Source organism: Corella eumyota, chromosome 1, assembly GCF_963082875.1.
Source record: "Corella eumyota chromosome 1, kaCorEumy4.1, whole genome shotgun sequence".
In the NCBI taxonomy this organism is placed as follows: Eukaryota; Metazoa; Chordata; class Ascidiacea; order Phlebobranchia; family Corellidae; genus Corella; species Corella eumyota.
In genome coordinates this window covers 10,481,388-10,504,361 of record NC_137490.1, presented here as the reverse complement: position 1 = coordinate 10,504,361, position 22,974 = coordinate 10,481,388, and the positions used below count along the sequence as shown (strand labels likewise).

Here is a 22,974-nt window from a genome sequence, read left to right as displayed (position 1 = left end):
AGTGCGGTATTAACTCTTTAAGTCGACCTTTCCACTACTAGAATAATCAAAAATAAAATAATAATAACAAAATTTATGCTTTATTCAACTTAAAATTATATTCAATAAAACGTTACGTTTATAAAATTAAATGTTTTACAAAACGAATGTGTTAAATAGGTAAGGTGGCCGAAATTACCTCAGTTTGGTTAACATATAATTAAAATAGGCTACAGCAATGAACTAACGTTAAAATAGCTTGGGGGTTGAAAATTAGCACGTTTTTAAAATCATAAAACTAAACAACAAAACACCTTAAAAATTTAACAAAAGTAGTTAAAAATAAATAAATGTATTTAATCAAATAATAATTAACTTTGTTTTGGTTATCGAGTATTGATGCGAGCTATTTGCATTATCGATTTTACAATCCAAGTCAGAAGTAGAACTGTCCAACCCGAGAGTGGAACAAAAATGAAATTCCAAACAAGCAACTCCATTGTAAATTTTTGCATCAATTTAGAGCCAACATTTGACTTACACATTGACCCATAATAAGATAAAAATGCGGAAGATACAAGTATATAAGTTAATGAAAATACGGCAAAAAGCAAGCGTGTTAATACACGAAGATAAGCTATATGGAAAATCGGCATAACCGCACTGTGGACCGGCTTTGTAGATACTCGACTGCCAAGCTTTTCGTCCCGATTTCTGCGTTGCAATACTTCGTAATCTAAAATCGAGTTTAAGTTTAAAGGGGCGCGGCGATGTGTCACTACTTTAACATCGCCTTTTTTACTTCCAGATTCAAGCTTATGAACGCACGAACAAAACGAGTCAAATTGGGTTTGGGTCATGGCACTATGATACCCAGCAGAAGGAGACATTACACTTTTAAAATCCTTTTCATTTAAGGTATACATTGGTTCCATAAATCTATCCCTGTTGCGAGGTTGTTGGTTGTACGTTTGGTGTTTGATATGAAAATGACCAAATTTTTCGTTTCCTGGCGTTGAAGAAATAAACTGCTGCAGCGAAGGTTTGCTTTGTTGAAATTTTGCGATTGACTCCATTTGTTCCTATGACAAAATTGTTCGCTTTTTTTAAATTTTTTGAGATAATAGATACGATAATATTTTAATAAAAATGTACTGCTATTAAACACAACAACAAACATATTTATTAAAAAAAACTCAGTCATCTATATATTTAACATGAGCATTTTTTTTAATAAAATTTCTTACTTTCTGTTCTTTTAACTTGTCGATCAAGTTAGGCCGCTCCTGTGGGTTGTGAGCTATTTCTTTTGATTGAACAACTGGCTCAAACATAGTCTGTGTTTCTGTTTCCTTAAAGTCTGGGTCCTCTTCTAACTGAGGTACCTCAATTTTTAACAACGAAGAATTTCTCGTAGCAATATGAAATGGCTCCATGTGCATCGGCGCCTCAGCTTCGACGAATCTCGCATCGGGAGGTTTGCCGATGGTTCGCTCTGATATACGGAATCGAGGCACATCACGTTCAGCTGTGACAGTGCTGTCAGAATTTGCAGCAGCAAACTTAACCTAAACAACACAAAAAATATCGATTTTATTTAATGTTTAAAAACAGTTACTGCAATTGTTGATTAATTTATTGTTAATACAAACAAAATTAAAATTAGAGTATTTACCTGTTTAGTAGTATATGGCGAATTATAAATTTGTGCTGGTAACTGATGATCTAACACCGAATATTTCACCGTGAAATCCTCTTTTGAAATAATATCCTCTTCTTTGGTAGAACAAAAGCAAAATATTCCTAATGCTCTTTTAGTTATATACCAAGTTGTCCTAATTGGCTTATTTCCCTGCCAATAACTAAGGACATCTTCCACCTCACGTGACCACTTTCCTGCTGCGAGCCCAACTACAAATGTAAGTGACGTCAACATGATGTATGACGTCACTAGAGCAATAACAGCGAACTTCGAGGAATAGAATAAATTTAATAAAAAACTGGACGAAAGTCCCCATTCGGAAGTTACAAAGTATTGGGGAAAATCAGATAGCTCATGCATTGCTGTTATTAACATAATATTGAGCGAACACACGCTTAGATATAAAACGTGCTCAAAATTAGTTAGGTTTTTAATAGGTGGTTCATTTTTGAAAAGCCAAGCAATACTATGGTGTTTATAAATCAATCTTAAGAGCCACCAAGTTTTTCGTTTAAAAGTCCAACTTGATTTCAAAACAACACGATCCAAGGTAAACGATATTGGTTGAGTATGTTGTAAACCGACTCCATTGCGTCCAAAATATTTACGAAGCAGGGTTTTAACTTTTCCCTTCACTGGTAAACCCAACCATGCTTTCCATTTGACTTCTGTTGCAGGGTCACGCAAAATAATTTCTCGAATTCCGAAATTTTCACTTCTATGGCTTAAGTGCCGTTTCTGCCTTTGTTTTAATTGTGCAACTGAGTATTTTAACGCTAATGTTGATACCGATGATAAAATTGTTTCCCACGAGCGAGTTCCCAACGATTTTATTGAAACAGGTTGATTAATTGAGCTATTATCGTCCTCAGGTAGGTCGGGATTGTTTACTTGTGTGTAAACAGGTACAATATCTATTCTTAATGGTTTGCCAATTTTTGATGTAAATCCCATTACAATTACATCTGCATAACCAGATCTTTAAATAAAACAGGTTCAAAATTTTTAAAACAGTCAAGTTAAAAGCAATCAATTTTTCAATTTTTAAACTTAGCTAATCCAAGTTATACTTTTATAGACACTTTTAATTTTAATGACAAATAAATAAATTAAGTTATATATTTTAATTTACAGCATATAAGGCTAAAAAAGAATTTTTTTTACAAACTTTATTTTAAAAAACGCACAAAAATCCAACCTGTATAATTTAAAGAGATTATAACTTATTTATAGAACCACATCTAACCTTAACAATCCCATAAATGAATGCCTCAACCACATAACTGGAGAACTTTTTTTTTCGCCCACTATTTTTATTAATAAATCCGTGTGTTCATCATTCCACTCTGTTGTTATTTGAAGTTCGTAAATTCGCGAATTTGAAATCTCGAACTGAGGAGGAATCATCAACAAATACCTCTGTGATGAATAATAAAATAAACAAATAGTAGTTAAATTTATACGAGAAACAATTAAAATGTTGTAAAACAAATCGATATTAACAATAAGTATTTGGTCTACGCAAAAAAACTTTACAAAATTTAAATTTCAATAATGTTGAAAAAAATTGTATTATTAAATAAATATTAAAACTTATATATTACGCCAACTTACTGTTTAATATACAATCAACCCTAAGCATGTCATTTTGTTTTTAACTGTACTTTACCTTCCATCGATTCTTCTTGTCCCTTTTATAAGCAATAATAACAAAAAGAAACATGACAACAAGTATAACACCAACGAATATTGGAATACCAAATGTGTCAGTCTTATAAACTATCTCATCCTCACAATTAAATGGGGCTCCATATATTCCAAATTTGATTACTACTGGCGGTTGCATTAAGGCAGTGGATGTGATCATCAAACGAATAAATCTTTTTAAATTAATAATACCAATTACTTCTTTTTAGAGTAACTTCGAACGAAAACTTGCTTAAAGATTTCAATATGCCGAGTAGGATGCGTTGTGTAGCTGTTAAGACACTTGGCTTCATAACATAAGATCACTTGTTCGATTCCCAATGATTCCTTGCTGCAGCGTCCTTGAGTATGGCGCTATAACCAGGACAAACTAGTGCGAACCGCACAAAAAAAAACAATCACAAGAATAATTATCTGGCAATAAGGTAAACAATATCCAAAACTGTCGAGGCAACTTTGGGACTTTATTTTTTTTCGCGTGAAGCTATACTAAAAAACTTTAGTTATTACAGTTCGGTATTTGGTTAAAACCGCACCTGGCTTGCACAGCATTAAAATCGTAAAAGAACTCGTATCTAGAAGTTCCAACAATTACGTTAAAAGGTCCGAGTGTTTCCCATTGAACCATGTTTGATGATACAGAAACATAAAACGTCTAAATTTATAAATACTTATTATTAAAGAGTTTAACCACCATAATCAATAACGCGTTTAGATAGCAATAGTAAAAAACACAAATATTAATTTACTAAAAGTATGTAAAGATAAGTATTAATAAACAAAACAACCAAATTTTTTAATAAAAAAATAGTCTGCTAATCTACCTTAACATCATGTTTATAATCGTGTGAAGTTTGTATTTGAAAACTTCCAATTATATGTTCCATTGTTAAATCAATCCCTACTTCCCAACCTTTCCAATTTAAATGGTGTTTATTTTGTGCTGGGCCCTACATCAAGCAAAAAAAAATAAAATTAAAAAATAAATTAGAGGACAAAAAGAAACAAAATTTTACACAATTCAAAAATAATGTAATTAACTGGCAGAAAAAATATAGGTCAATTAAATATGTCTTAAATTACTCAACTTTGAATAAAAAAAAAGTTTACTTAATTCAAAAAAGAATATATTTTTTAAATATGAAAAAATAAAGAAATATATCATAAACTAAAAATTTTATTTTTTCTTAGTTTAAAAAAAGATTATTCTTACATCCATAGGCATCCAATAAGTTTCAGGTTCACCATCAAACATGTTAAAAACTCTGCACTCTACTCCAATATTGGTCAAAAGTGCTGGAATGTGTCTTGTGGTTATTGTTTCTGGTTTAATGTTTAACCATTGTCCTACATGTTGAAGGACCAGAATCTACATAAATAACTAGTAGTGTTTTTAAACTTATGACAATTTAAAAAAAAAATTAAAAAATAAAACCAGTAGCATGATGTATTACTTAAAACACTTTCTACACTACATAAGGTCATGGGTTCGATCCTTATTACTCTCACGATGTTCCGCCCTTAAGTAAGGTCTTATAAACAGCAATACATCAAGCAATTATTTTCTATCATACCCCAAATTGTTAATGGCAACTCAAGACTAAGTCGGGGTAACCAATGTTACTTTATGTTTAGGTTGTAAAGTCGACCTTGCTACATCAGAGATAAAGATATATGTAAAGAAAAAAAATAAAAATATTCATATGTTTAAAACCTACTATGACAAAAAAAATAATTACCTTATTTAAGAATTTTTGTTTAATTTTTACTGTACATTAAAGCTATATTGGGAAGATACCAGTCAATATAAATAAATCAAAAAAAACAGTCAATATAAATAAATTTAAAAAAAGAAAAAAAATATTTTGAAAAACTTATAAATATTCTTACTTGTCCCGCATTGCAGTGTGGTACAAGTCTGTAAGATTGATGTTGATTCTTAGTTACAAAACTATTAACAGCCTTACCACCAATCCTTCCTGATAAAGAGGTTGAAACAGTAACTAATTCAACAGGTTCATTGATCTCACCACCAGGAATAAGTTCATATAAAGTGGTAGCATTTTGATTTGCTATATGTAACAAAAGATTATAAAAAAATTTTGAAAAAGAGATTGCAGGATTTAAAGCTAAATTTATTACTAAAATTGAATTAGTAATTTTTGTTTTAATAACAAACAAAAAGTTCATGACTCTGCTTAACCAAATTGCATGGCTGAAGACATATTTACCTTTAAATACAAATAATCTTACCTTAAATAATAGGAGATAAAATAATAGTGATATGATGTATTAAATAAGGATTAAAATATTTCGTTATCATTTTATTTTTACTTTTACTTATCTTTGATGTGGGAAGGTCGACCTCATGACTTAAACATAGAGTAACATAAGTTACTATTAACTCAGTCCCGAGTTGCCTTTAATAGTTTGGAATCTTGTTGATTGGCTCAGCAGAGTTCATACCGATTATAGCGCCTTGGTCAAGGGCGCTACAGCATGGGAGCAGTGGAATCAAACCCAAGACCTTAAATCCAAATGTTCTTACCACTACCTAAAATGCTGGTATCATGTTTCTTTTTAATAAAATTAAACAAAAATGTAAGCAAAACAAACCACTGCAATGTATATGTTCACTTCTTGGCTTCCACCTTCCATTTGACTGACACATTATAGTCACTACTCTTGTTTTTTCCCCTATTACCCAATTACCAACTGCATCTTGCTCCTTTGCAACTTGATAACCCTCATCACAAGTAAAATTAACAATAGAATTCATGCTGTAGTTGCTATTGGTTGAGTTGCGAAAAGCATGAATTATTGAGCCAGGATTACCACAATCAACAGCTAATCAGTTGTTTGTTATTAAATAGGTTATTACTAAAAACAACATTCTAACATAAACCATGACCGATTAAACTATTCGAATTCCAATCAGAATAAAAAGTTATGTAACATAGCTTTAAAAGTTTTGGAACAAATACCAAAAAATGTTTTCTACTAAGCATAACTTACATGTTTTGAAAAAACAACACTTTTTAACAAATTATATTAAATATTTTGAACAAAAATAAATTACCAAGGCATTTAATATTGTTTGATGGTTTCCATTTAGCATCATAAGTACATTGTAATGTCAAGGAGATGATACCTGGTTTTATAAAATAACCATAATCACAAGTATATGAGACAAGAGAAAGATATTTCAGGTTTGTTCCTATTCTCTTAGAATGATGATAAAATCCTGGGTCCTTACACTTTATATCTTAAAAAATGGATTTGTTTTTTATGTAACAAATATTAAATAGAAATAAATAAATATAATTTTTTTGTATATCTTCACCCTTAATTTAAAAGGGCGACTTTTTAAAGTAACATAGAGTGAAATTTATTACCCCAACCCAGTCTTGGGGGTCCTTAGGCAGTTTGTAATACAATTGCAAGTAATGATAAATAACTAACTGGCCGAATGATTTCGAGCCTGGCTTAAGTTTCCACCGTTTAAAGTGCATTTCTTACTTAAGGATGCTTTAACATGGACAAGAAAACATAAAACTCATGACACCATGTTGTAAAGCTTAGTGTTTTAACCACTACACCATGTTGCCAGTAAATTATACCAGCCCCCAAAAAAATTAAAAGCAGTGTTTTTTTCAAATATTACAAACTATTTTTAACTTACCAACACAGTTAATTGTTGAAATATTTTTAGTCCAGTTTCCAAATTCAGTACAGGTTGCCTCCATAAATAACAACCCACTTTTTTCAATTTTATAACCATGCGCACAAACTGCAGTTACATTATCCTGATATCTAAACACCCGAGTGCCATCTGTATTCCATCTTCCACCTTTAATATATGCTTTTGCTGGCTGGCTTGGAATGAGGCATTGGATTACTAAATAATAAATAATAAAAAATCTTTTTTTTTATTATTCATATCAATTTTACATATGCTAAGTCAACTTTTTTGAATTTAAACATAGAGTAATAACTGTTCGAGTTGCCCATTTGAGATATTATAGATTATGCTGACTCAGCAGGAGTCCATACCGTTTATAGCGCCTTAGTCAAGGGTGCTTACAGCAAAAGAGCAGAGGGGATTGAACCCATGACCTCATGTGGTGTAGCAAGTGTTCTTACCCATACACCATGTTGCCGGTACAATTAAAACATATTTTACTAACAAAAGTTTAACTGTATTAAAAAGTTTAAACTGATTTAATAATTTATACTTACAGGTACATTTAATATCTTCAGGAGAAGGTGACCATTTATGTAAATAATGACAAGTCATTTTTTCTTTGTTAAATTGATAATTTATTATACCATCCTCTCCATGATCAACTACAAATCCTGAAAACAAATTTAATTAAAATCATTTAGTTAATTTTATAAAAGTTTGATAATAGGATTTAGTTTATCACCTTTATCACAATAGAGCCAAGCCACTGATTTGTAAACATAATTTGTTGAAGTTATTGTTGCATTTTGAATATTTTCTTCAGAGGGTTTTGAGCAATTAAATGCTAAATAAATTAAAAATTAAAGAAAAAAAATGTCTACGTTTTAAATAAGCAAATAAAAATTGAACTTAATTAAACAAGCTTTTTAATTTTTATAATGCTCTGTGAAGTCTTTGGTTTGATCTCTACTGCGTTTACGCTGTATTCCTTAAGTAAGGTGCTACAAACAAGGTGAAATCAAAAACCAATATGCAAATTTATTGTTGCATACCTATAATCTATAGTACCCCAAACTGCCAAAGTCAACCCAATACTGAGTCTGGGTAACAAATTTTATTCTATGTTTAAGCCATAAAGTACAATTGTACAATTTATTGTCAAGTAATAAAAAATTTATAATTTATTGTTAAGAAATAAAAAATGAAATGATAAATACTTACCAGGACAAAAAATTTTGCTAACCAAGGGAGACCATTGACCATCAGCACTACAAGATACTACAACATGATCTATGCGAGATTCTTGGTCAATAAAATGACCTAAATTACATTTATAAGTAGCTTCATCTTTAAAAAAAACTCCATGTGCAGCTAGAACTGTTACATTTGCAATTATTGGTGGATCACCACAAGATATTTCTATAACATTTTTAATAGGGTTGGTATTTATTCAAGTGGTATTATATTACCCACAATGACTTCAGATTTTTAACTTAAGAAATATAAAAATTATACAAATGAATACAAAAAAAATATTTCTTTTTAAAAAATCACAAAATTGTCCCACAACAATATAAATAATTTTAAATCAAATGGATCAAATTATATTAAATGAATTAAGGTATATCAAAAAATTAAATGAGTTAAATGTATCGTAAACAGATAGCAATTTAATCAAATAAAACAAAATAATCGATTAAACCCTAACCTAAAACTTTTTTCATTTAGAATACACTTAATCCATGTGATCCATCAGTCTATTCAATCCATTTAAAAATCATTTGATATACATTCGATCCACTCAATCCCGTATATATCTTATAGGTACACAGTAAACTATTTATTCAAATTTTTCACCACATAACTCGAAAAATAAAGATTTAACTCACTTTTGCAAGACAAAGTCTCAACATCAATACTCCATGTAGTATCTTCTTTACATTCAATTGTTACAAACTTCCACCCAGCAAACTGATTAACACCACTCACTCGATAACCCTCTATACAAACATAAGTTACATGATAACCCCCCTCATAAACTTTTCCATGCTTGTAACCATTTGGGATGTAATCAGGAGGTGCTGGACAATATATAACTAAACATTTAAAGACGCATATTTGTTTTAGAATATAATATTGTAAAAAAAAATTAAATAAAAAAAATTTTAAATACTTTTAATTAGTAACACTGTTCTCATAAAACATTAGTAGTAAAAATAAAATAACTTAAATTTTTAAATGTAAGGCTCTCTAAAAAAAAGTTTCTAACTTAGAAACCTTATAAATTTCTGTCTTACCACTACATTTAATTGAGAGTGGATCAGGATTCCACTTTCCAGAAAGTTCACAAATTACTTCTCTGGATTTCATATTATCAGATTTAAGCCCATGATCACATATATATGTAGCATTTGATCCTACTGCTAATGTGTAGTTATCTAATTTAGTTGCATGATTTATTTCTGGAAGAAGTGAACATTGGGTAGCTAAAATTAGGTAAATCTTAATTAAAAATGTAAACAAAAACTTTTTGGTTTTAAACATTATTTAACAATTGTTAGACAAAAATTTAATGCAATCTTTCCATATTAAGATAAACAACTAAAGTTTATTTTTAATCAATTTTTTTGTGTAGAATAATTGTTTAAAGTGAAACATTAACTAAAATCTTTTAATAGACATGAGTAACCCTGGCATCAATTTTGACCAAGGTATATACATATAAACATTTAGCACGACTAGAAGTTAAATTACAAAATCACAATAAGTCTTGAAATGCGTTACAGATAACGAAAAACACGATTATTTCGATCTACAAAAATTTCTTACATAAAAAAAAGAAATTTAACTGAAATTCTGCATTTGGAGACCCTTTTAATCCTTACAAATCAGAAAAATGACATAACAATTCAGTTGATCAGTTAAATTACCTGTGTTGATACAGATATACTTTGATTTTAAATAACTGTACTAGAAGGGTGTAATAATAAAAAGTTATATTTTCCGAAGTTACTGTAGTCTTTAAAATTAGTTTTATTTAAATAATATATACCGAAATAAATTGGTTTAAATTAATGTAACTTTTCTATTTATTGTTGGACAGAAAAAATATATGACCCTATAATTGTAAAACTCAGATTTAGTAAAAAAAGTTTGTTAATTACCAGTAAGTTAAAAGGTTGCTGTTTAATATAACTGTTTAAGTCTACAATGATACATTGCAAAAAATGTAACTAAAACAAACTTTAATCTAAGGTCACCACAGTTTAAATAATGAATGTAATACTTCATAACAATTTAATTCACATTAAAATGTAAAACAATAAACTTACGAATACATTCAATCTGAGGGGATAACGGAGTCCACATTCCATTAATATCACAAGTTGAAACATAACTTCCTCGTTCAGGTTTATTGTTAAAACTCATTCCTTTATGACAAAAATAAGCTACGTTGTCACGATATTTATAAAATTCCTTTCTAGTTGGTCTAATCTCTGCGTTTTTAAGATGTTGAGGATACCAGCACATTATGTCTATAAACAAAGATCATAATTTTATAAAAACACAGCTAAATAAAAGTTGCTATTTCTAACTCTACCTAAATTTTTTTTAGAACATGCATAATGATTTTGCAACAAAGACACTTACTAAACATGACATTAGATAGCACAGAAGTATAATTTTTGGAAAAGAATAAGAACTTTTGGTACAAGCGATTAATAACAAAGACTTTAAGTAATCAACAACTGGGATGTTATCAAATATAACACAGCATAAATATATCAGTGCAATAAATCACTTCTAGCAACTTATACCAAAAACAAGTAAAAACAAATTAAATGCTCAGTTTGAGCTGTAAATTGAACATTTCCCAAGTATACGTAACTTAAAACAATCCTACCATTTTTTATTTAAATAATATTTAGTAAAATAGTATACAAGCAGATTAACCTTTACAATGCAGTTTGCTTGTTTTTGGTGGAGATGGAATCCATTTACCTTTCTTATCACAAAATATTGTTAATGATTTACGTTCTTGATGAAGCCACAAATCTTAAAATAAAACAGTTTATCCAGAAAATTATCTAATTTAATTCAAAGATATTTTTGTTAGAATAAAAAAAAAAACTAAGATAATCTTAACATACCATCTCTACATGTATAAGTTACATTTGATCCAATATAGAAGTTCTGAAAACTAGGAACTCGTGAAGCACTTAACATAAATCCAGGGTCATCACATTTAATTCCTAAATTTTATTAAAATAAACCAACTTTATATATAAAAATGTTTAAGGAAATTTGTAAATGCATTAAAAGTAATTCAATAACTTATTTTAACATATTTTGAGTAAACAAAAGTTAAAAGTAATTGTTAAAAAATACCTTACAAATATTTTTACATGCAACTTCAAAAAATTTTTACTTTCACAGTCTTCAATGGCTCTAATGTTATTCCAAGTTCCATCTATACTGCATTCCAGTATACTTGTTGCAGACAAGTTAGTTTGTAAATTAGAGGTTGGAATGTAAAATCCACTTTCACATCTATATTCAAGTTTTCCACCATAAGAAATGTTGTTCCCGATAAATATTTCATTAGAGATTGGTAGTTTAGGCATTCCACATACAATCGCTACCGAAAATTTTTAAAACAAGTTAATTGCCCGCTCTACAGGCTGCATTTTAATTATTATAATATAGTTGCAACTTGCAACTAACATATGCCAGCAATAATTTGCCTGCACACTTCAAACAGCAAAACTAGACATATATATATATCGCCAACATAGCTCCTTATACATAGATAACATAAAATGTTAAGCAAAAAGCATTGTTGCAATAAAATAGTTTAGTAACATTAGATAAAAAAAGTGAAATTTTACTTACGATTACAAATCAAAGTCTGTAAATCAGGATACCACAATCCATCGTCCAAGCAACTAACAGTAATGGAAGTAATACCTTGACGTATATACCACCCTTCTCTACATTCAAATGTTATCTCAGCACCAGTTGACAAATCATTTACTGGCTTGGTGTAGTTCATGTTTGGAGGTGTTTCAGGTAACTTGCAGCCAGCAGCTTAAAAATAACAACACTTTATTTTTTAATCTATTAGTGGTGTAGTGGTTAAAACATTTGACTTCACAGCATTGGGTCATGTAATCGATTTTAACTGCTTCCATTCTGTGCTGATCAAGACCAAGGTACTTAATAATTATCAGGCAATATAATTAATTTCTTGAAAATTGCCAAAGATAACTTGAGACTGGGTTAATGTATTTACTATTGCCCAATGTTTATGCTTTTAGATCAACCTTTCGACATCAAGAATAAATTTAATAGATATGCAATTAAAAATGTGATAACTGACTTGAAAATTTAACTAAACATGTTTTTATTTTGTTGCTGTTTATGTGAGTTTAACCAGTTAATTTACTGATTATGCTAATACATTAAAAAAAATAAAGTTAAAATACTTACGAACACAAGACACAGAAGATTGATGAGGTTGCCATTCACCATTTGAACCACAAACTAAAGTAAGACTTTTCATTAGAAATTCCTGTGTTAAAAACAATATAAATCTGTGTTAAATATACTAATACATAACATTATATAATTCTAACAGTTGTATTATTATTAGGAGTAATATTTATAAAAGATAAAACCAAGTTAATATATTTGAACAAAGAAAAAAAATTAAAGTGGCAATAACAATAATTTTTCAATTTAATTTTAAATTCTGTTAACAAATAAATGTAACTATAAAAATTTACTATAGAAAATATTGATATTAAAAAAAAGCAAAAGCCGAAATAATATACAAAAGTAAAAAATAAAATGTTCTAAAGTGGTTCTAAAAATGATTTATTTTATTAGAAACTAGTGTTAATATAACCTCCCCATCGTCCATCAGTTGAATAATATGTTTTTTCTTACAACTAGCATGTGCAGTGGTGCTTAAGGAATGGATTTTAAATTGTACTGATGAACTTGTGATTTCCTCACAAAATATTTCTAAAAAAATTATTTAAAGTTAATTTAACAAACATTTTATTGGCATCTTAAACAAACATTAAAAAAAAATCGCATAATAAATATTCTTGTACTAAAATAAAAATGCAAAGTCATCAGGGCATAAAATAAATAAATGCTGGTTTTATTAAAAAAAATTACAGCTGAAAAACTTACCCTTGCATATTATAAGATCGGGCTCAGGCAACCAATTCCCATCAAACATGCACTTGATGGGAATTGAATAATTGAGTGGTGACAACCAAAAACCAATTGCACATGATACATTTACTATACTCTCATAACTAAAACTGTCAGCTAACATAAATGCATTTTCTACAGGGCCTGGATTGTCACAGAAAAAAGAAAACTCGTCTGAAATCAAACAAAATAAACAAATATTAAGACTTGAACAGTTTTTAGTTAATGTCTGCTTTGAAGCCTAAAAAAATTGAAGATTTACTGGATTATTTTAAAAAAGATGTTAAATTAAAAGGCTTAAATTGCATTAGTTAAAAAAGCTTTCAAAAAAATTTACTTAGTCGATTCCTAACCTAGTTTTATTAAAAAGAAACACTAAATAATAACTTTTTTGTTATTTCTTTTAGTAAGACAATACCTTTATGTTAATTTTGTAATTTAGAGTCACTTTTAAATTAAATTTTAATATTTTTTTAAATGATGTTTTCACGTTTAAAGTTTAAAATCAATATTTCAATTTTTGTTAAAAGCAATTTGGAAAAAAAATCTATTTATTAACACTTATTTTAGAAAATAAGTTATAATTTATTTCACTTAAATATTTAATATTGTACTGTGTTTTTATAAGTCTAATAATGCAAATCCTAATGCTATCAATCAATAAACAATATAAAAAATTAACAGTTAACTGGTTAAAACAACCTGCAAAACCTTATTACATTGTTAACATACCTCTACATTTAATATAAGCAGGATCAGGTGTCCATCTTGAGTTTTCATTACAAGTTATTTCCGTACTATTTTCTGTTCTGGAAATGTAATAACCTTCATCACAGACAACATCCATGGTCGAATCTTTTGTATAAGAATCCCCTTTTACCGTAGCATGCCAAACTACATGTGGGCGAGGACATACGATTGCTATATTGCATAAAATACATGTAACTTATTACAAAAAACTGGTGTAGTGTTTATACTATTTAACTGTACTACTTAAGATCCTGGTTTAATCATTACTCATTCTAAGTGGTACTGCACTAAAGTAAACAGTATTGATTCATACCAGGTTAAAACAAACTAGCAGGTTGATTATAAAGCAATATAATAAACAATATTTAAAACTTACAAAGACAACTAAAGACTAAATAAGAGTAACAAATGTTACAAAACTTTAAGGCCATAAAACCAGACTTTTTATGTCAAAAAAGGTTAGGTTTAAATAAAATTTTAATATATTTACAGTAAAAAAATTTTTTAACACTACATACGGTATAATATGAAAAAGTGTTCAATAAAATTGAAATAAAAGTTTTTAAAAGACAAATAAATTCCTTTTTAAACTGTAAATGAAACAAGCCTTACGTTTACAAGTGAAATTTTCATGTGGTTGATCCCATTCACCATGTTCCATACATCTTATTGTTTGGTGAGATTTTCCTGGGAAAATAAAAAATCCTTCTTCACAATGCACTGTCATTAAACTCAAATATGTCACATCATCTCCTATTATCTCTGCATGGCCTGTTACCTCCGATGGCTCAATACATATTACAGCTACAAAATAAATAATATTCATCATAATTAATAATGAATATACAGTTTATGTTTGAATGTATATTCGACCGAGTATATTTAAAAAAAGTTTTTTTACTTACAAAAAAAGTGTTTTATTTATATTTAAAAAAATATATTCACAAACAAAACAAGCTATTTACATTGAACAAATGTTTTTGTTGTTATTTTTTTTGTATATATCTTTATCCCTGGTGTGGGAAAGTCTAATGCGCTACTTAAACATGAAGTAACATCAGTTACTCCAACCCAGTCTTGAGTTGCCTGTGGCAGTTTGAGATATTATGGTTTCTAATTGCTCGATAATTATACTGCTGATTAAGTGCTGGCTCAGCAGAAGTTCATACCGTTTATGGCACCTTACCTAAGGGCGCCACAGCATAAGGCCAGTGGGGATTGAACCCACGACCTCATGTTAAAAAAAATTACAAATTATTGCAATTAAAAAAACAGTTAAAAGTTTAATAAATTGTTTTAAAATAACAAAAAGAAAAAAAATTACTCGTGCATTCTGGGGGCACTGCACTCCACAAAGAGTTAGCTTGACAAGTTACTTCAACTGAATGATTGTTTTTGCCAAACCACTTTCCTCTGATACACTCATACTTTACTTTATGGTTGTATGTAGTTTTGCCAGTCTGAATTGCATACTTTACCTCATCTGGCTGTCCACATGTAATTACTATTAAAATAAATTAAAATTAAAGATTATATACAACAAATTGTTCTACTATAGAAATATAACTTACATGAACAGTTCACATATTCGAAACTGTAACTCCATTGTCCATTTTTTAAACACGTAAATTCCCAGTAAATTTGTGGGTTTGGGCGTTGGTGATCTCCATATCCTTCAGTGCATAGGTAAGTAACTTGTGAACCGTATGTGATATGCAAAGCAGTCAATTTGGAATGTGGTCTTTGTACTGGATTAGAACACTCAACAACTTTAAAGAAATAAAAAAAAATTTTTTTAAAACCAGTAATTAAGAGTACTGTTATAGGCTTTTAAGTATATGAAACAGTACTACATAAAAAACAAAGTTTTTTTTTGTATATATCTTTATCGTTGATGTGGAAAGATCGAATGTGCAACCTAAACATAGGGTAACATTTGTTACCCCAACCCAGTCTTGAGTTGCCTGTGGTAGTTTGAGATATTATACAGACTATAATTGCGTGCTGGCTCGGCAAGAGTTTGTACCGTTTATAATGCCTTACTTAAGGGCGCTACAGTTATAACGCCTTACTCAAGAGTGCACAAGTTCCCCCACAATGCTTTAATTTCCCTTAGGCAAGAGCCCTAAACTGGTATAAGCTTCAGCTAAGCCAAAAAACAATCAGCAAGTACAGGTTAATTATTTGGCAAAAAGCTTAATAATATCCAAAACTGCTAAATTATACTCAAAGTAATATAAAAACATACATTTAGGCTCTGAAATCAAAATTTTAACCTTGCTACTAAAAAATATATAGAAATAAATAGTTAAGAGTGAAAGTTTTCCTGTATATGTAATTTAAAACAACATTAGGCTAATCTAGTGTAAAGAAAAAAAAATGTTGCGAAAAAACAACTTTTTAAGACCTACGGGTACAATGTATATATAGTGGGTTGGGAATAAATAAACTATTTTCTTGGCACACAAAAGATAAATCGGGAGTTGGTTCATCAAGTAAAATCCAGTATCCATCATCACAGGTTAAAGTTACTGTATCAAGATATTGATATGTAGTATTGGAAGAAAATGTGCTTTCACCATGAGTGTAATGATCTACTGAAAAGTTGCACTTCTTCACTAAAAACAAATAAAATATTTGGTTTACAAGCAGTAAAATTGCCTTAAAAAATAAGTGCTATCTGGTGCCTTTTTCTACAAAACAGCAAAAATATAAAGCAATATTTACAATATTACACAAACATTCAAGATTTATTTTTTACTGTTTGTCTAAACCTTTTATCAAAGCCAATAAAAATTAATCCACAGAATCAAATTAATACAATATTATCAGGTAACAATGGAAATATTTTGTTAATTCAGTTGTAAAGCCCCCTTCTTAGTTTTAAAATAATTCAAATTAAAAAATTTAAATAACCTTCACAAGTTTGAGTAAGAGAGGGTTGCCATTCTCCATTTTCTTGACAAACTGAAGCAAATTCTTCAACAAAATAACCTTCTACAATAGCATGGTAACCAACCTTACACCTGTACACTATAGTTTCAAGATAAGTATATGAAGGAGGGTTGATGTAAAGATCTGCTTTGGCAAGCCTTTCAGGATCAGGACAAATTGCCTCTACAAATATTTTTAAAAAAATGTTCTTTACAAACTAAATTATAATAGCAAACATTTTTTATTATTTATGTTTTAAGGTCTACTTTTTAGCCCATTTGCAGAAATGTATAAGTAATTTTTGTTTTCTTGACTTAAAGCAGGCTGAAATTGCCATTTTAAGAACTAAAAATCTTGTTTTTTGCTCAATAGTTAGCTTAAACAGCACACAACTTAGTAACACTAATACAAAATTTCAGCAATATTTAACCTTAAGACCTACTGTCTTTAAGTCCAGTGCCTTGACCACAGTGTCAAGCTCTCAGTAAGGTAAATAAACCATTTTTATGTAAAAAATAAATAGGTGAAAACTAACAAATGATATCTCACAAATTAAATATTTTTTTTTATTTAATTTGTAAATATATATTTTTTTTTAAATATTTTTTTTATTTAATTTGTCATGGATTATGAATATCAATAAGCTGTTGTAAAATTTTTTTAATATCAACCAACGTGGTAAGAATTTTTTATAGCTGGTAATGGTTTTTTACAACAATAGCTAAGCACAAATATTAGTAGCAAAATAAATCAATTTTTTCACCATGACAAGTTATATTCTCGGGCTTCCATGATGCAGATATCTCATCACAAACAAGATTAATTGTTTTTTCCTCAGTCTTTTGATCAATCCAGAACCCAGTATTACAAGTCACTGGTCTTTGAACGCCAGCACCTAAACCACTTCCACCTATTACCGCATTCTGTACAAGGTAGGGTGCAGTACATTGAATTGCTGTAAAAATAAACCTTTTTTCAAAACCAAGAAATGTAACTTAAAATATTGAAATACAACTTTTGCTTAATATGCATTGCCTACTTAAAAAAGGAATTGTAAAAATAAAATTTACAAATTTATTTTGAAAAACATAAACTTTAAATTTTTCAATTTCACTTCACATTTTAATACAGTCGATATTTTACTCACGAATACATGAAATTGAAGTGGATAATGGCCGCCACTCTCCATAATTCTTGCAAGCCAGATCAGCAGTGAACACGCCAGGTTTTATCCAATATTTGCTGATACATTTAAAAGTAACATTTTTACCTGAAACAATATTAATAAAACAACTTCAATAATATCACATTGTTGAAGAACATCAAGAAACTTCACATAAACCATAATTTAAAAAGAAGAATAATGGCCAAATATATATCAAATAAATATAATTTAAAGTTAACAAGGGCATAGATACACTTAGCTTTGGTAACTAATGATACATTACTATATTTTTTGAATTATTTGTACTTTACAATCCTATCGTGAGCCATAAGCGTAAACAGTAAAAGTAAGAGAAAAATAATCCAAAATGTAAGGTACAATGGTTTGTTCGCAAACCATAAAAAAGTGATCTTATATTTATTGTGTTAAGTTGTTTTTTACATTTTATTTTATAAAAATAGAAACATATAAAAAAATATAATTGAATCGTTAGTCTAGTTCAAAAAAACAACCGAATTATTAAAACTGTGTTACCTGCTTCATAAGGTCCATAATTAGCAGGAAATATTTGAGCATATCTCACAACACCAGGTGGAAAACATGTTGCTTCTATAATAACAAGACTTATTTTTATGTTAAGAAAATATTAAAAAGTAATGAACAGCAAATAAAATATAATAAATAACTAATTTTTAGTTGGAACAAATATGAATTTTGTTCATTTCAAAACTTAAAAAAAAAACATTTCTTTTTTTTATTAGGAAATTATCATATATATTTTTTTGTTTGTATGGTAACAAAATTCAATAAATATTCACATACGATTGCATTGTAAAGTATCAGGGGGCGGTGAGTATAAACCAGTTGACAAACAGGTAACTCCAACTGATATTATTCCCCTACTAATCCAGTAACCTTCATCACATTGATATCTAAGTATAAAAATAGATTTGTATAATAGCAATGAAATGTAAAATTTCTCAAAAATTTAATTATTTTAACAAACCATCAGAAAATAACAGATTATCGCATATGCAGATTGCTTCGAAAATAGCCAATAAGTCTTTTTTGGCTTAAAGCAACTCCTTTTAAATATATTTTTAAAACTTGTAATTTTAAAACAAACTATTTACTGCACAATGGCATCGTAGTCTACTTCTTCTCCACTGATGTGATAGTCAGCATTTGGAATGGGTCCCGGATCTTCACAAGTTACAACTTAATCAAAAAGTTTTAAAACAACTTTATAAGAAAAACATTTTTTTTAAATTACTTATCTATACAAACTTTTAAAAAACTTAAAAATTAAAATTGAGCATAGCCTCTAAATTTAAAAAGAAAAAATCTTACGAAGACATTTAAAATTAGTTTCAGGATCTGGTTCCCATAATGCATTAGCTGAACAAATTGTAGTTCTTTTTAGGTCTTGCCTTCCAAACCAAAACCCTACATTAAAAACGTGTAAACAATACGAGGTGTTTCAGTAATGCTCTAAGTTCATGCCATTAAATAAGTAAAGCATAAAAAAGGTATAAATTTGTTGTATAAATTGTTGTCTAATCAAAAGACTTATTTAACTGACCAGTTGCACAAGTATATTCAACTGTAGATTTCCATGTCCATAACAATCCACTTTGAATGGAATATTGAACTGGATAAGGTACTGGACACATTAAAGCTAAAAATTTATTAAAAGTTATGATGAAATAGTAAGGTTTAACGTATATAAAAAATTAGATAATGAACTAATTTTTGTGATTTAATTTAGTAAGCAAATTTGTCAAAGCTTGTTGTTTACCTATTTTTACACATATAACAAAAATTACATTCTTTGAAACTAATTTGCATGTTATTACATTATTACGCAAATCTTATTATTTAGATAGATTAAAAAAAAGTAACAAAACTGCTTTCTAATATTTGTAATTTTTGTATAATTTTTTTTATTACTTTATAAAAAAATGCATATTTACAAAAAAGTTTCTGTAATTTTTTTTTGAATCTATTAATTAAGATTTAAATCTTACGATAACATTTGATATAATCAATTCTAGGTTCCCAATCTCCAGTATAATTACAAACAAGTGATACAAAAGTAATTTCACTTTTTAACCAAAAACCTTCATCACATGTATACGTTGCCTTTGTTCCATAAGAATATTCCACTTCAGATTCAGCTGTAAGTATAAAGTACATTTAAAAAATGTTTTTTTTTTGAAACAAGCCTGATTATTTTTACAAAAATATGTTTTAAGGTTTATAATTAATTTGTTAGAGTTTGTGTGTTATATTATATGGGTATTATCCATTACCCTACAAATATACTTTTATTAATATTTTAAAATCATAAAAACACTTACAAATAACTAAATCTGCTCCATCAATAGCATGGAGTACAGGACAAAGTAGAATTACACATTTGTAAAAATTTCCAGGTAAATTCCATGTCCCATGCTTCGAACAAGTTGATTCAATTTCTTTATACCCATCTGAAACAAAAATTAAAATTATATTTAACAAAAACATATATTTACTATAAAAACACTACAGTTTAACCCAATATCGCCCTGTTAATCTACCAGTAAGCCTGATGATTACCAATGTTATTTAATTACCAATGTTAGTAGTGGTATTACAATATCTTAATGATCTAAAAATACACCTACATGACATTGGCCATCAGGTGATCACCTTCAACTATTAATAAATTCCTTTTTATTTTTAAAAATATCAAACTTAGAATTCAATAAAATCAGTCCTAAAAATAGTGAAATTTACTTTTATAAGAACAGATTCGACTTCTGTCCAACCCAATTCTCCACGACATAAAAGAATCTACCACCCCACTTCGCATTTCAACATTATTTGTTGCTGTCACACTACATAATAGTTGGATACAACAATTTGGGATAGAAAGATGTTTAAAAATGCAATATAAGAAAAATAAAATTTTTTTGCATAATATACTTATAGCAATGCATTAAAATTATAATTTTTTAGTATTTTTGTGACCTAAAAACTTATTTTTTTCTAACTTATTTAATTAAGCCCTAACAAAACCTTAAGTAAGATTCCTTTCCCTTGATTTCTAAAAGATAGTAATTGTCAAAATCATAAGGACAGTCCCATGATTGCCTGTTTTAAACAATAAACATAAACAGGTGTATAAATTAAACGTTTCAAAATATAAATTTGTAGCACAATATGTAAGCAGTTAAAAAAAATGATTTAAAAATATTATAATAAGAAGTCTAGATATTTTACTTATCGTCACTGCCATCACAAACTGCTGCAGTTACTAAAGAACCAAATCCAGCTAAACATTTCTGTGAATTTAATAAAATTGTTCTTATTAAAAGAATATTATTACAAAAAAATAATTTGTACCTCATTAAATACAGATTGTATTTGATTCACGTTCAACCAAATCCAGAGTTGTTTAAGATCTTCATTATCACAACTTGCATACATCACTAGCTCACCACTACTATCTACACCCAAACATGATAATTGCTGAAGACTAAACATCGTAAATGCATTCCTTAATTCATAACCTTAACAAAAATGAAAAATTTTTAATAGTAGTTTAAAAGCAAGCAAGGCAGTATATGGTATTGAAGTTACATTAGGCTTAAATACATTTTTAATCTATAAATAACATAATTTTAGAAACTAAAAAATGAAGCCTATAATTTTAATAAATTACCATAAATATCAAAAATTAACATAACATATTAAGCAAAATAAATCGATACATTAAGCAATATTAAACATTTTTTTACAAAAAAAGATTTACCAATTTTATTGCAAGTGTAAAATAAAGTGTCTTTGTAGTAATAAGTCTCTCTTAATACTCCACTAACATTTACATCTGGACCTGGAGATATTGGTTGACTACATGTCTTATCTTTGAAAAAAAATGTTTTTATTGTAAAAAAAAGTTTTAATTACTAACAAACCTATTAGAATATATCAAAAAAATTAAAACCACATAAAAATAAGTAATTACTTTGACAATAATTATCATCAGCAGGTGGATCCCAAAAACCATTCTTGTCACAAATAACATTTAAATCCTGAGGAGTAAGTGCAAAACCTATATCGCATATTATTGTCAAATTTGCCAAATATCTGTAATTTTAATGTCAATATTAGTTAATTAAGTAAGAAACACATTAATCAAAACATTAAGTTTTGGTTAGTGGAACTAACTACTAAACTATAAATTACAACTAATTTTACTATACAGCTTGAAGTAAATAACATAGGTTCCAGTTCTTATAAATCAGAAAAAGACTGAACAGAATTGACAACCCTTTTTAATAAATATAAATATATTTTAACCTGTAGCTTGTTAATAAGGTTTGACCATGAGGTGGAGCAGTTGGTTCTTCACAAGATAAAACTAAATAAAAATACACATATAAGTCCAGTAGTGTGGCGAACCGGTCATGGCGTCGGATTACAAGCCGAAAGGTTTCGGGTGCGAGCCGCACCAACGCCACACTATTCGCCCTTGAGCCCGGCGTTAACGGATAGCTCAAAAACACGTCATAACAGCACACCCGTACCCAATAAAAAATATAAAACTTATCACCTTAAGGTGATACGAAAAAAACTAAAAAATACACATATACATCCAAAGTTCTTTAGTTGACAAAATAGGGGTTGCATAATGTATAAAAAGTAACAAAAAAATTAAAAGTTATTTAAATAAAACAATAAAATCACAAAAAGTTATTTTACACCTTGACAGGAAACATTGGTGTATGGGTTAGGTTCCCATTCCCCACTATCTAAACAATTAAATCCATGTACTTCAGTTAC

The 22,974-nt window shown here is 28.7% G+C and overlaps 1 protein-coding gene across 1 annotated transcript; it reads right to left on the bottom strand.

The window, feature by feature from the left end:
• Window positions 1-365: 365 nt before the first annotated feature.
• LOC145759618 (sushi, von Willebrand factor type A, EGF and pentraxin domain-containing protein 1-like) lies at window positions 366-21,001 on the bottom strand. Its single transcript, XM_082573501.1, has 41 exons — window positions 20,926-21,001; window positions 20,508-20,636; window positions 20,175-20,324; window positions 19,730-19,825; window positions 19,498-19,593; window positions 19,281-19,365; window positions 18,970-19,079; window positions 18,682-18,756; window positions 18,130-18,252; window positions 17,746-17,937; window positions 16,965-17,165; window positions 16,460-16,666; window positions 15,620-15,817; window positions 15,373-15,552; window positions 14,661-14,852; window positions 14,031-14,219; window positions 13,275-13,472; window positions 12,982-13,100; window positions 12,564-12,645; window positions 11,967-12,161; window positions 11,503-11,712; window positions 11,225-11,326; window positions 11,028-11,129; window positions 10,406-10,609; window positions 9,371-9,559; window positions 8,963-9,169; window positions 8,295-8,492; window positions 7,816-7,917; window positions 7,628-7,744; window positions 7,071-7,286; window positions 6,468-6,653; window positions 6,005-6,235; window positions 5,279-5,460; window positions 4,602-4,757; window positions 4,213-4,338; window positions 3,925-4,043; window positions 3,351-3,561; window positions 2,928-3,100; window positions 1,655-2,660; window positions 1,227-1,547; window positions 366-1,061 (listed from the first exon to the last, which is right to left on the bottom strand). Exons 1-41 carry the CDS (start codon window positions 20,999-21,001, stop codon window positions 366-368), a joined length of 7,947 nt encoding a protein of 2,648 aa, XP_082429627.1.
• Window positions 21,002-22,974: the final 1,973 nt, after the last annotated feature.

Bases quoted from the DNA above. Each gene is read 5' to 3' on its own strand.
- LOC145759618 (XM_082573501.1), bottom strand. From the start codon at position 21,001: ATGCGAAGTGGGGTGGTAGATTCTTTTATGTCGTGGAGAATTGGGTTG. The intron at 19,080-19,280 runs GTAAATAGTTTG...TTTTATACTTAG, and splicing joins GACTACGATGCCATTGTGCA to ATATCAATGTGATGAAGGTT. The intron at 14,220-14,660 runs GTAAGGCTTGTT...TATGCAATATAG, and splicing joins TGAAAATTTCACTTGTAAAC to CAATCGTATGTCCTCGCCCA.